This window comes from Maylandia zebra, linkage group LG5 (assembly GCF_041146795.1).
Source record: "Maylandia zebra isolate NMK-2024a linkage group LG5, Mzebra_GT3a, whole genome shotgun sequence".
Classification (NCBI taxonomy): Eukaryota; Metazoa; Chordata; class Actinopteri; order Cichliformes; family Cichlidae; genus Maylandia; species Maylandia zebra.
The window spans coordinates 22,838,716-22,852,218 of record NC_135171.1 but is presented as its reverse complement, the minus strand read 5'-3'; the positions used below and the strand labels follow the sequence as shown (position 1 = coordinate 22,852,218).

General features: G+C 44.7%; 1 protein-coding gene across 2 annotated transcripts; it reads left to right on the top strand.

Moving 5' to 3' along the window:
* The first annotated feature begins 57 nt into the window (after nt 1–57).
* Nucleotides 58–13,049, top strand: nckipsd (NCK interacting protein with SH3 domain). 2 transcript variants are annotated; one of them, XM_023152973.3, is made up of 13 exons: nt 58–630; nt 1,473–1,585; nt 1,669–1,879; nt 3,997–4,072; nt 4,209–4,807; nt 7,188–7,358; nt 7,853–7,939; nt 9,207–9,345; nt 9,448–9,528; nt 10,573–10,701; nt 10,897–10,986; nt 11,091–11,263; nt 11,511–13,049. In XM_023152973.3, exons 1-13 carry the CDS (start codon nt 460–462, stop codon nt 11,733–11,735), a joined length of 2,265 nt encoding a protein of 754 aa, XP_023008741.2. In that variant the 5' UTR covers nt 58–459; the 3' UTR covers nt 11,736–13,049. The 2 variants fall into 2 exon arrangements, with proteins under 2 accessions (XP_023008741.2, XP_004544802.2); XM_004544745.6 differs by having other exon boundaries at nt 59–630; nt 4,206–4,807.
* The last annotated feature ends 454 nt before the right edge of the window (nt 13,050–13,503 follow it).

Sequence of the window (13,503 nt, the reverse complement as noted above, 5' to 3'; positions counted from 1 at the left end):
TACGTACTGAAGGAAAAAAAAAAGGGGAGAGGACGAAATTAACGGGATAACGGCTAACAGTTGGTTACATACGCATGGAGGTAACTCTTACGTAAAAGTATAGATATTAAAATATTAATGTCATTTTTATTTCCGTTTTTGTCGCCTATATGTCGGGTGTTATCCGTATTTAGCTGAAATTTCAATGAAGTTGATATAAAATAAAATACTAAGTCAGCTCTGTCTTTGATTAAAATGTCTGGGGGGCGTGTTCGGTGGGATGTGACAGCGCCCTCCTACGGTGTTTACGGTAACAGTCGGGTCAGATGATCCGAGCTGCATTGTAAATAGACATGCCTTCGTAGCCGCTTTAAATCATCCCCAGCAAAGCAGATTTCGGCACTCGGGCACTGCTTATCTCCAGATAACCCTTCTCTGTCGTTATCGGCTCGTTTCGCTGTCTTAAAGTGTCATTAAAGTATGTACCGGTCTTTGTACGCCTTCCGATCCTCGGAGCCCAACTCGCTGCACTTCGCGGCCGGAGAAAGCTTTTTAATCCTGGAGAGGAGCAACAAACACTGGTGGCTGGGGTCCCACTGCAGCTCGGGGGAAACCGGCTACATTCCCGCCTCGTATATCGAAAAAATCCAGGTAAAAACAATGTTTGCAATGCTCACTTTCCCTCTTTGGTTTCAGTGAATGGCATCAGTGACCGAGCTGCACCCTGGGGTGACGTGAAATCCAGGGAATGCGTAGTAAAGCGGCTGAATTGATGCGATCAGACGGATTCAGTGTACCGCTATATGTGCTGCAGTGCAAGCCATGTTGAGGGTGTCAGGGTGGGGGAATGCATGCTTGCGAAATAATAAGCCATAAATTATTGCAAAGGTTGCAGTATGGAGGGACACGGGGTGGCTTTTTTTCTCCCTGCACTGCAGTTGCTGACTGCGACAGAGAGGAGCTTGCAGGAGGATGGGACAGGAAAAGAGTCAGGAAAGGATGCAATATAAGAGGATGACAAGGGGAAATACTGAGTAAGGATGAGAGATAGAGCAGATTCAAGGCCACCACCTCTGCCACACAGAGCCATTGTTTCTGCTCAGATTAACTAATCTCCTCCTGTGACTGTATCATTTTCCTTTTCTGCTCTCTCATTGTTTTCAAAAGTAGCTGTTCCTTCCACATAACTTTGATTCCCTCTCAGTCACACCCAGATGAGCTCAGCAGTCTCCAGACTCATAGTGAACTAGTCAGAGCATGTTATTTAAAAGAAAAAAAAGTGTCTCACAGGAGAGGAGCGCTGACTGTAATTAATGACATTGGCCTGAATGTGCAGCCTCAGTGAGCATGTGTGACTCTGGTTAAAAGGCTGTTTATGTTAGATAACCGTCCCAGTTTGTCTCACCCTCAGAGCCATATGGCTTGCCCGGTTTTGATCATTTTGTATGCCACTTAATATTTCATTGAGTTTATCCCCCGCCTCTCTCTCTCAGGCTCCAGAGCAGGATGAGGTACTGCAGTCCATCGACAGAGCGATCGAAGGAATCCACAATGTGGCCTTAAAGAATGGAGGCAAATACAATCTGGAGCAGCGGGATGTTCTGCAGTGAGTGAAGCTCTTTATGGAGATGGTGCAGCTCAGTGTTTCTCTGTGTGCTGTGTTTGAATCGCTGCCCTCCTCTGTCGCAGAAAGCTCATCCATCACAGAAAGGAGACCCTCGCTCGGCGAAGTTCGTCCTCCGCCAGTCACAAACAGGGCCTCCCATCTTCCAGCAGTGAGATATCGCTCAGTCAAACCCCTCCTCCACCCAATGGCCTTAGCAGAGACTATCAGCGACAGGGAAGCGTGCCGTTATCAGGAAGCATGGACAGTATGCAAGGACAACAGGGTTTTTATCAGGTAACAAGCAGGTGCAGTTTTTCTTACCTCATGCTCCAATTAATCTGTTAATATAAATGTGAATTATTAACATGAAAAAGCCTCGGTGCATGCAAGAGGTGCAGGGCATGGCAATCAATCTGATATATACATATAAATATTATTGTTTATTATTGTCTGCTCAGCTGTGATGCTGCTCTGGTGCATGTGCTGCGAAAAAGGAGTTTAAAGAGTGGAGTCAGAGCCGCTCTGTACCTGTCGGGTCGCATTTCTAAACAATGTTCTGAAAAAAAAATGAAGAAAAGTTTCATGCTGGTGTTTGTGTATCATGCAGCACTGTGCAAAAGTCTTGAGCCACTCCTCATTTCTTTATATTTTGCTTTCAAGATGTCAGACGAAGTTTTTTTTAAGTGGTCTTAAGCAATAGTTCTCCAGGCTTTCTAAAGGTCTTTTAGAGTTTCTCTTTGAACATTTGCTGTTTTTTTTAACTTATTTTTAGTTCAATCCTTTTACCTGTAACCTGACTGTGAATCATTCAGGCATACAAAAGGCACCTAACTCACAGGATGAACCACCGTTGTGTCTACATATAACAGACAACACAGGAAAGAACCAGTTAGTGTGTACTTAATAAATATGAGGAAACTGGACAGGTGAAGAATAAAAGAGGAAGTGTCAGGTATTAAAAAAATCTATCTACAGCTGATGAACAGTATCTGAAAGTCATGGCCAACAGAAATGCAGCAAAGACCTGGCACAGTACCTGAACAATGCATCTGGCTCTGCAGTTGATCCATCAAAAATCAGTGGCAACAGCGGAGGGAGCGATGAATCCAAATTCAGACTCAACATTACTGAAGCTGTGTGCGATCACTTTGACAGAATCAAATAAAAGGCAGCCAAAAAGAGCTCTGAATGTCCTTCAAGAAGCCTGGAGAACTATTCCTGAAGACTGCTTAAAGAAACTAGAAGAAAGTTTGACTAAGAGAGTTCAGGCTGTGCTGAAGAGGCGGCTGTGGCTCAGGACGTAGAGCAGGTCTTGTGCTAATAGGAAGGCCGGTGGTTCAGTCTGCATGCCAGATATCCTTGGGCAAGATACTGACCCTGAGTTGCTCTGTAATGCCTTCATGGGAGTATGAATTTGTGTGAATGTCAGACAGAAAGCACTTAACTGTAGAAAAAAGTGCTTGTATGAATGGGTCTGTGAGGCATGTTGTATAAAGCAGTTTGAGAAACTTGCTGTATTAGAACCATGATACCAAATATTGACTTTCAGGTGCATTTCAAGCACATAACGAATGAGGCGTTCCTCAAGACTTTTTGCATTATAATGCGTGTCCCAGTACTGATCTATTTGTGAAAGGCGATGATATTAGCCGGAGTGTAAATGAGTTTTCATGAAGCTCAGACAACAGGTTGATCTGCTCATTGGTTCCTCCACAGCGTGACCTGCTTTCAGTGTCTGTCTTGATTATTTTTGTTAGTATAATTGTAAGTACACTTGGTCGTCTTTGTGATTGTGCCATTAATCTTTTTTAATATGTGCTGTTCAGGTTTCACAAGGGACCTGAAATGTGGGAGCTTTGTTTGTGAGCCCTTTTTTTTTTTTTTTTGCTACTAGTTGGTAATTACTGTGACCCATAATTATTTTGTAACAATAGACAACACGTTAATACCAATAAACCGCATTAGTTACTTATTTTTATCATTCCTGCTCCTTTTCTCACGCAGTGCTTCACCATCTGTTCATGGATAGACTTTGCTGTAAACACATTTTTTGTGAGGCATGTCTGCATGTGGCAGCAAAGATGAGCAGCAACGTGAATCTGGATCTTTCTCCTCTGTGAAGAAAAGATGAAATGTTAATTTGAGAATAAGAATAATCTGTGCACAAAAGAAAATATCACCGCATCAAAAAACACATTTTTTTAATATCTAATTTTATAGAAAAATAGGAACGCGAATGCATTTTTTCTGTGGATATTTTTGAGTGTTTGATGAGATTATTTTATCTTAAAAAGATTAGTTCTCTGAGTTCAATGTTAATGCTGAGCTGTGGAAGTTAAATCTCCATCAGCCAGCTGTGCTCCTCCTGGACCGCGAGATGACATGTTTGTTGTCTCCGTCCCTTCCATCAGGTGCCACCTCAGGCCCGGCGTGCTGCTCCGATCACTCCGCCTCCCCCTGAAAAGCAGAGGAACCACCGGCGTCCAGGTGACTTTAAGCCTTGCACTCGTCACCTAAAAACAGATTACGCTCTCAGTGTTTTCGCTCCTGCAGCTCTATTCTTAGTCATTCCTGTTTGCGCTCTCCTTTCTGTAACTGGAGCTCTCTTCCTCTCTCTCAGCAGAGCCAGAGGTCCCCTCCAGAGTGTCCTCTCTTCCCTCGTCCCCTGCTCCCTCCCTCTCGATCAGCACCACCTCCATAGACACGGGCTCCTCCCTCTCTCCGATCTCCTCTGAAGTCAGTCTGCCAAGTATTTCCAGCACCCCTCCTCCTCCTGTGCCGTCCCGTGTCAAGCCCCCCGGGCCGCCTCCGGACCTGCTGCCCTCTGACTCGTCTCCTCAGCCGGCTCCTGCAAAGAAAAGCCCCGCACCGCAGCCCCCCCAGCCTACCCCACCCTCCCAGCGCAGCACCCCTCCACAGCCTGCTGCTCCTGCTTCTCCTGCTGCTCCTGCTGCTCCTGCTGCTGAGGAGGACCAGCGGGAGCCTGAGTGGCCCGTCGCCCCCCCGTCTGTTGCTGAAAACCCTCCTGGCAGCTCCTCGACCTCTGAGGTGGTTCCCATGACCATTGGAGCTGAACTGATCGAGCTGGTGCGAAAGAACACGGGCTTGAGCTACGAGCTGTCGCGGGTCGCCGTCGGCGTGGTGGTCGCCCATCTGCAGACCACTTTGCCGCAGGCCTCCCCCGCTTTGGAGCAAGTCCTCATCTCGTTGGTGGAGAGCAAGGTCAGATTTGTTTTCATCACATGGCGTGGCTCCAGCACACTGGCGCCCAGCCAGTTTAAGAGCAGAACGCCGGAGTCGTTTAGAGTTTCAGCTCCCGCTGCATTTAGCAGCGAGGGCAGTTCACACGGGATCACTCACACATCTTTAGATACAAGCGTCACGCTTTTCTGTTTCCACTGCTGTCAGGTGGAGATTGTGGTGGAGTGGGTAATGTGACCCCAAATCCCAGTAGATGCCAACTTGTGGCTCCATCCTGTGTTTACACGCTGACATGTGTGCACACATCCTGTCGAAGAGCTCGAATAGTCTGCGGTCTCATCAGGTTGTTTTAATATGTAAAACACTCAACTTAGAAGAAGAAGTTCAAACAAAATCAAAATTAGAGTCAGCCACAGTGTTAAACAGCCTGCCTTGTGTTGCTATGGCAACTTCGAACTCTCAGGACGTGAGTAGGGTGCTGTCCTGTGGTGTTTGGCAGCAGATCAGCTGGACTCAAGGGGGTGGAGCCTTCGTGGGTCTGGTTTGTTCTACTCCATGGCTTTGATTGTGATCCTGATTGGGAATTCCAGAAAGCAGGTTTAACAAACTCTGAATCAAACATTTAAATCTGAGATGGGAAACTTGAGTTCTCACTTCCAGAAAATCTTATCGGTCAACTCAGAGTATGTTCACCCCGAGTTAAGCACATGGAGGATTCACCATGGCAACAAGGAGATGAAGAGCGTCCAATAGAATCCAGTGGAATGTTAATTTGTGCCGATGCGGACCGTGATGAAGAAAGAGCAGGGGCAGAGAAATGATTCAGTGTCAACGCCCAACTTAAATGTTCATGATAGAAGTATTAAAGCCTCGGATATCATTATTCAGCTGAGAGGGACGAAGAACGTGGCAGATGAGACGCAGCTCATGTACCTTTGAAATCAGGAAGACTGATTTTGGTGATTTGTAGTGGAAAGGATCTTAGGGTTTAAAGTAAATATTGTTAGATTTTTTTTTATTGTTCTCAACAGCGTTTAAAATTTTTTCTTCCAGCCTGTCATCTGTTTTATGATGAAATGCTGCCACAAAGGTTCAGACCACCTGCAGCCTGGATTCAAAGTCCCACTTTAAACCACATTTCTTCCCATTTTAGAGTCTCAGCGCATCAGTGCACAGTCTTGACTCAAATATTTATATAAATTGTAACAAGATGCCATCTGTGAGCTGTGATATGAGCTTTGATGTGGACCGTGTGAGTGAGGAAATGAAACTGAATGTCAGACAGATGTTTCAGGTTCAGCAACGGAGGGGAGGGAGCAGACACAAACCTGCCAGAAAGCTGGTTAGATTCAGAGTTAGCTCAGAGTTAAGTCTCATACTGTGTTTAAAAAAATCAAATTTCACTAAACCTGCTTCCTGGACCAGGACTCGCGCCAGTGCCATTACCACGGGGGGGATGGGGGTCAGTGCTGGTAAAATCCAGATAAATACCAGTTTAATTTTGTGGCTCATCAGTTCATGCTGGCTTTAATGCTTTCTTAATGAACTGCGGAGGACAGCCTCTTTATAAAACAACCGTCAATGTGCCCAGCTGTGCTGCCCGCACACATCCAAGATCTTCATCGACTTCATTGGATTCTTCCTTTATGGGTCACCACATCAGGTCATCTGCCTTCCTATCATCCTCCTCTGGCACACCACTGCTCTGCACGTCCTCCTTCGCTGCATCCATGAATCTTTTCTGAGGTCTTCTTCTTTTCTTCAGTGTCTTTTGTATCCATCTCAGCCTTGCCTCCAAACCGCTCGACCTGAGCCGTCCCTCCAATGGACTCGTTTCTAATCCCGCTTAACCTCCAATGAAAATCTTTCAACTCAGCCACCTCTAGCTCGGCCCTGTGTGTTTCCGTTAGCGCACATCCAAGATGATTAACACAAACACCAAGAAAAAACTCTGGTCTTCACCTTTAAAGCTGCTCTGATAAATGTTTTTATATTTAAGGATGACATAACTAATAATTGTTTGGAGATACGTAATAGTGATGGTTTTCTTTATGTTACAGCAGCAGTGGGGAATAGTTTTTTATTTGGGTGTTTTTAGTCAAAGGGTTCCAGTAAATTCTTTGCTCGTGTGTCTCTGATCAAAAGGAAGAAGGAGGCTTCTCTTTGGAAGGTTTCAAACGCAGTGAAACGATTAGAAAATAAATGTTTTTCTCTCTTCATGGAGACAAGAACATAGAAACATGAGAGCGAAAGCCAGGTGACCTGAAATACAACTCCAGCCATCCACTAAACAGAAAACAAAAGTGTTGTTTCGTCTGTCCTTTAGTGTGAGCCTGTGTGTTCGCTGTAACGGGTTAAACAAACGCAGGCGTGTGCTGATGTTTCTTATCCGTCCCTGTAGGACCTGAGTGCGGCGCTGCCGCAGGGCCAGGTGTGTCACGATGAACAGCGGCTGGAGGTGATCTTCAGCGACCTCGCCCGTCACCGGGACGACTCCCAGCAGCGTAGCTGGGCGCTTCATGAAGATCACGCTCTCATCGCCTGCTACCTCGAGGAGCTGCTGAAGATACTGGTATGCGTTTCTGTTAAATATGCCAACGGGATTCATTTATAAAACTGTAACAAGCAAGAAGAAGAAGAAGAGCAAACATCCAAGGAAACTGGAAGGAAGTGGATTTAGGTCAGGAGAGGGAAGCTTTTCAATGTGTTTTTACATACCTAGTAGACAGGACTGATCTGTTGTTATGATTGTGATGTGAACATTTCCTCTGATAAGCCTGTGATGCGAACCCAGGACGCGTCCAGATGTTGTGTAGTAAATACCAGACGCGTCTGATGGGATCAGAGCGGCTCAGACGGCTCCCAAATCCAGCGACGCACTTAAAGACTGAATCTGGAACCGCTTCAGGCTGCTGAATGAGCTTTGTTGGCAGTTTGTGCTGAGCCACAGTGGGATGCCCAGATGAGCTGTTAATGGCGCTCCTGCGATGTGTGGGAGTCTGATTGTTTGGGGATTATGAAGTTTCATTGTTATGTAATGTGACTGCCTTTGCTTTGTGTCCTCAGACCGATGCAGATCCAGAGGTGTGTAAGAGGATGTGCAAGGCCAACGACTTTGAGAACGTGCTGTCCCTGGTTTCCTATTATCAGATGGTGAGATGTGATGTGAACACAACAAAGGATTTGATGTTTGACTCAAATAAAAATAAAGCATCAACCGTAAAATGTTGCGATGCCTCAGAAAGAACTGCGGCAAATATTGTGTGTTTGATATTTTTCATATTTTTGGTAAGAAGTTACACTGAATGTCATCATTTTGGGCTTTTAATTATTTATTTAAACTCTCCTTTTACCAGGATGGAATGATTGTACAGCATACATCTTTAATGGCTTTAAAAAACAAGAACTGGGTTCAACAAGTTTGGATTTATTTTGTATTTTCTCTGAAGGTCAAAAGTATAGATACACATCTGTAATCTTTTAATAAGTAGTGCTGAAGGTCCTACAGTGCTTTTTAACTTGCAAAGACCAAGGCCTCATAACGTGATTGTATCATGACTGATACGACTGGTAGTTTCTCTTTGCCTGCGTAAAAATTGATTCGTTTGACAGCGTTCGCTGGATTAACTCAGAACAACGGGAAAACCTTCTAGAGAAACGTTTGATGATCAGCTGTCAAACATGGTGGTGGTAGCATCACGCTCTGGACTGTTTTGTTTCCAGTGGTATTGGTACATTGCATAAAGTGGATGGAATAACGAAGGAGGACAATATGTCTGTGAAGGTTCTCAGTCATCCAGGTCATCGTAGTCAAAGGAGCTTGCAAAGAAAAGCGTCTGGACTTCTTTAAGTTGCTTGAAGACGTTTCACCTCTCATCCGAGAAGCTTCTTCAGTTCGAGAAGAAGGAGGACAACTACCTCCAAATTCTTCAACTTCACCTCAAATCAACAGCTAGATGACTGAAACTTGGACACAACCGGGTTTTCGGACAGGACACTGATCGCTCGTTTTGGCTAAAACAGGCTAGAATTAGTCATGTGGAAAAGCTTCTCAAAGGCCTGACCATAACCCTATTAATCATTTGCTGCACCTAAAAGTTGAGCCCATGCCAGGAACCAACCAGTTTAAATGAACTTTATCAATTCTTCCAAGAAGAAGAGCCCAGAGTTGTTCCAGAAGCTTTTTGATGGCTTCCAAAAGTGTCCGGTCTGTGCTGTACAATCATCTGACTCTGGACAAACAGTTCAAAGAAACTATTAAAAGCCCAAAATCAGCACGATGTTCGTGTTTGTGTAGTTGGATATCTGTGTGAAGCATCTGTCAGAGCCGCCCTTGTTCAGCCTGGCTGACCTCAGTCAGAGCTTTACTGTTGTTGTGCATGTTGTGTGGTGATCCGGTCTCGTTGTCGCCTTCGTGCAGGAGCACCGTGTGTCTTTGCGGCTGTTGCTGCTCAAAGTTTTTGGGGCGATGTGCAGCCTGGATGCTGCTCTCATCTCCGCCCTTCTCAACTCCATCCTCCCCATGGAGCTGGCAAGAGATCTTCAGACTGACACACAAGGTGAAAATGTCACTCATTGCAGTTCCTCTTGTTTTATAGTTCAGTTAAAAGTTACCCACGTTTGTCTGATTCACTCTTTTTTTTTTAATGTTTTTCCTTCAGAACACCAGAAGATGTGCTACACAGCTTTGCTGCTAACTATGATATTCTCAATGGGAGAGCAGGTTCCATATCATCACTACGGTATGTCTGCTCTCTCATCATTGGATGAAACTGCTGTGTGACACAAAGCAGTGCTTTGAGTTCAGCTTCCTGGCTGTGCTTTTGTCATCATTTCCAGCACATTATGAGAGGCTTATTCAAGCTAAACACATCAAGAAGTTTGACACGTGTGATTTAAAAGCTCAGCCTAAAGGCTATTGTGTGCAGTGCTGCGAGATCGATCAACTTCAGACCAGACAACAAACGACGGAGGCTCCGGAAAAGTGCAATCAAACGATGAGTTTTATTATCACAGGAGAACAACCAACCATCAGCATACGGATTGTTTTGCTCTGACAAGAATACACTGGGTTCTGGTTTTATAGGGTAAAATATCACACCTACGTCAATACAGTTCAAAAATACATGGTGACAGACGGGCAAAAGTTCAACCCGTGCAGACAAGGGTACATCACGTACACTTCTAATAACCATACACCGACATATAACTTCCCTTTTCTACATTACTTGCCTTTTAGGGTAATAACTTCAGGTCTCAGCATCTCTGAGAGCTAATAATGGACCCTCGTCATTAATCACTAAGTAGAGTACTTTGCAGCCAGTCTCAAAGAAGCAGAAGACGCTTAGGCCTTCGCTCAGACCTGCTACTAGATTAATATGTGTATCGTAAGCATGCATGCAATTAACCTGCTATGTTCTCATCTCCCCTCAGCATGTATCATCTGGACACTCTCACCAGTGAAGCTTAAAACCTTCTAGAATGGAACATCAACTCTAACCAAGCACATTTATGCATTGTGTATAGAATGAACTCAACCTGTAAAAATAGAAAGGTCAATGTGATGACAGACATATTCAATGCAATATAAACCCTGTAGGAAATATTACTGATAAATGATACTGTAAAACATGTTATTAATACATTCTTCATAAGGCAAATTATATGGTAGCAATAAAAGAATCTCTGAATCCCAACATTCCCTCTTTTGACATTCCAACAGGAATGTCACCATACTTCATGTTGTATCACTCTAATAAAAAACACTGGACTCTTCCTGCTTGCAGAACACTTGAATGCCGAGTTTGTTCAGTTTCTGCTGGGTGTGGTGGAGGACGGGCATCCCTCTGATCCCACAGAGCAGCTGCCTGACATCTTCCTGAACCTCGTGCTTTCCTTCAACCTGCACCACACAGGTGAGAACGGCCTCCACAGATGCCTTTATCAGCGTTTTTGTACAAATCATAGCAGGAACCTGAAGGAGTTGGTTTTATTTGTAATTATAACAAATGGAGCAAGGCCATAATTTCAGTGTTCTCTGGATCATTTTTACCTTGAAATGGGTTTACGTAGAAAGAAGTTTAATAGTTGTGCTGCTTGATTGTGTCAAGCTCCCAGCAACAACGTGATCATGAACGAACTGAAGCAGAAAAACGTCAAGATCCTCTCAGAGAAAGTGCTGCTGCTCCTGAACAGAGGCGGTAAAAGAAACTATTTTTGGGAGCGTCCTCACTTTATCCTTCATAAATATTCTTCATGCGTCTTCTTTTTTTTTTACATTTTTCATGTCCTTTCCCGCCCCCAGACGACCCCGTGTGCATGTTCAAACACACTCCGCCTGCACCGCACTCGGTGCTCAAGTTCCTGCAGGATGTTTTCGCCAGCCGAGAGACTGCCGACATCTTCTACCGCACCGACATGATGGTGATGATCGACATCGCCGTTCGACAGATATCTGACCTTTCACCTGGTGACAAGGTGGGACACTGAAAGCTGCTGATGTAATTAAGTTGCTGATAAGGAAGTGGGCTTTAGTGGGCCACTGTGGCTCTGGAAAGAGAGAGAGGGGTGATTCTGTTGTTTGCTTGTTTGGGTTACGGGATTCAAAGGCAAAACGTTTAAGTCAAACTGTCAAACAAAAGGAGGAAATCATATTTCATGGATGCATTGCATCCATATTTGTCAGGCACATGATTATTTTTTCTCCTTGTCCCTCCCTGTGAAGCTGCGGATGGAGTATCTCTCCCTCATGCACTCCATAATGCGCTCGACGGACTACCTCGAGCACCGGCACCGCCTGTCGGATCTGCAGGGGACGCTGCAGAGGATTCTCAGGGAGGAAGAAGATCCCGGCGAGGATGAAGGGAGCGCTACGGCGAAACAGATGGATAAGCTGATCGTGCAGCAGATCTACAAGGAGTTCCCACAGATCTGCGAGAACCAGGACTAACCGGTGCCAGTATCACAAACTGTAGTCTGCTCCCAGCTACTGCGGCGAGGTACGGTAAAGATTAAAAGAGGAAGAGCGGACATTTGAAGACGACTCGTACCCCGCGCCGGCCCGTGCTGAGAGAAGCCGGTGTTTACTCCAGTGCTGCAGCGTGCGTGGGATGCTGAGTGTTATTTGAATAATGAGTGTGTGAGAGTGTGTGAGTGTTTAAGAAGGAAGAAATCTGACAAATGCACAAAAGGTTTGTGCCATATTTGGTGAATTAGTAAGTGGCCAATCCTTGAAGCTCATCTCAAAGCGAATCCTTAGCAATAATGTCCTTGTGAAGCTTACGTGGACTAACTGCATGCACCTAAAAGTATTGTTGAAATTAACTGACTAATAACCACAGGTAAACTCTATTCTAACCAAACTGACTGCAGTTTACAGATTTATAGCAGGAAGGCAAATCAGTGCTTACGTTAGATGATTTGAGGCCACAGCTTCAGCGTGGAGAGAAAGCTTTGAACCTTTACGTGCTTCCCTTTTAGTGGGACCAAACTACTGTGTGTTACTGACAGCGATATTTTCTCCACAGGTCACCGCACTCTTAAAACTGACTTCCTCTTTTATTCATATCCTCCATCCTAATTTAAGACGAGTAGAACAACTTGAGCAAGTTTACTTCTCTGGCGAGAAAAGCACAGTCTGACTCGCGCGTTGCCGATACTAAGCTTTTTGCTGATTAAGCTGCCGCTGCTTATTATCGAGTCTCTTCTCGCTCTGGTACTTTCCTCACAGCTTTTCGCTCTGTACCTGCAAAAGCGAAGCTCCTCAAGCATCACGCCTCATCGACCGTTTACAGCTTCTGTGCTGCAGTAAAGCAAAATTCTGACAACTGGCTTGTGAGCTGTGGCAGGAGTGTTATTACATTATCAGTGTTGTTGATTTCCAGCTTCTCATGTTCATACTTAAAGTCAAGAAGAAGAACTGTAATGCAGGACATTTATTTGATCTCACTGTGGTTTAAATACTTTCATACCTTCCCCCTGATTGTTTTTTTTTCCCCCTCCTCTCAACACTGTAGTGATGATGTTGTTCATTATTATCTGATTTTTAATCTCTGGCATTGCTTCTCCTGACACGATCCAGAGGTGATATCAGACGTTTAGTGTGAGTGTTTCATTCTCTGGTTGACTGTGTGTGTCTCTTTACGGTGTATGTGCGTTCCTTTGTGCGCGTGCGAGTGGTGAACGTCTCCATGATTCACTTTGTCTGCAAATGTGCTGCGGCTGTGTTATAATGAAACTAATAAAGCTCTATTTTAACAGTGAACTGTATTTTTGAGAGTGTGATTGCGGGGCAGAATATCCTCATTCACAGTCTTCACTGCACTAACGACACAACAAATGTTGAAGTCAGATTTGGCTGTTTGTTTGTTTTATTCAGAGTTCAGAATCATTTAATTATTGTATTTGTTTTATATTTATTGTATTCAATTTATTTTAAACATTATTGCACAACTAAGGTGTTGGAAACATTGCTCTGAGATGTTGGTCCATACTGACATGACGGCATCGCAGAGTTGCTGCAGATTTGTCAGCTACACATCAGTGGTGAGACTCTCCCGTTCCATCACATCCTCAAGGTGCTCTGTTGGATGCATCTGGTGGCCATTTGAAAACAGTGAAATATTCATGTTCAAGAAACCAGTTTGAGATGATTTGAGCTTTGCGGCATGATGATCGTGGTAGAAGCAGCCACTGGATGATGGGAACACTGGGGTGAC

Bases quoted from the DNA above. Each gene is read 5' to 3' on its own strand.
- nckipsd (XM_004544745.6), top strand. From the start codon at position 460: ATGTACCGGTCTTTGTACGCCTTCCGATCCTCGGAGCCCAACTCGCTG. The intron at 631-1,472 runs GTAAAAACAATG...TCTCTCTCTCAG, and splicing joins CGTATATCGAAAAAATCCAG to GCTCCAGAGCAGGATGAGGT. The intron at 7,940-9,206 runs GTGAGATGTGAT...GCCTTCGTGCAG, and splicing joins TGGTTTCCTATTATCAGATG to GAGCACCGTGTGTCTTTGCG.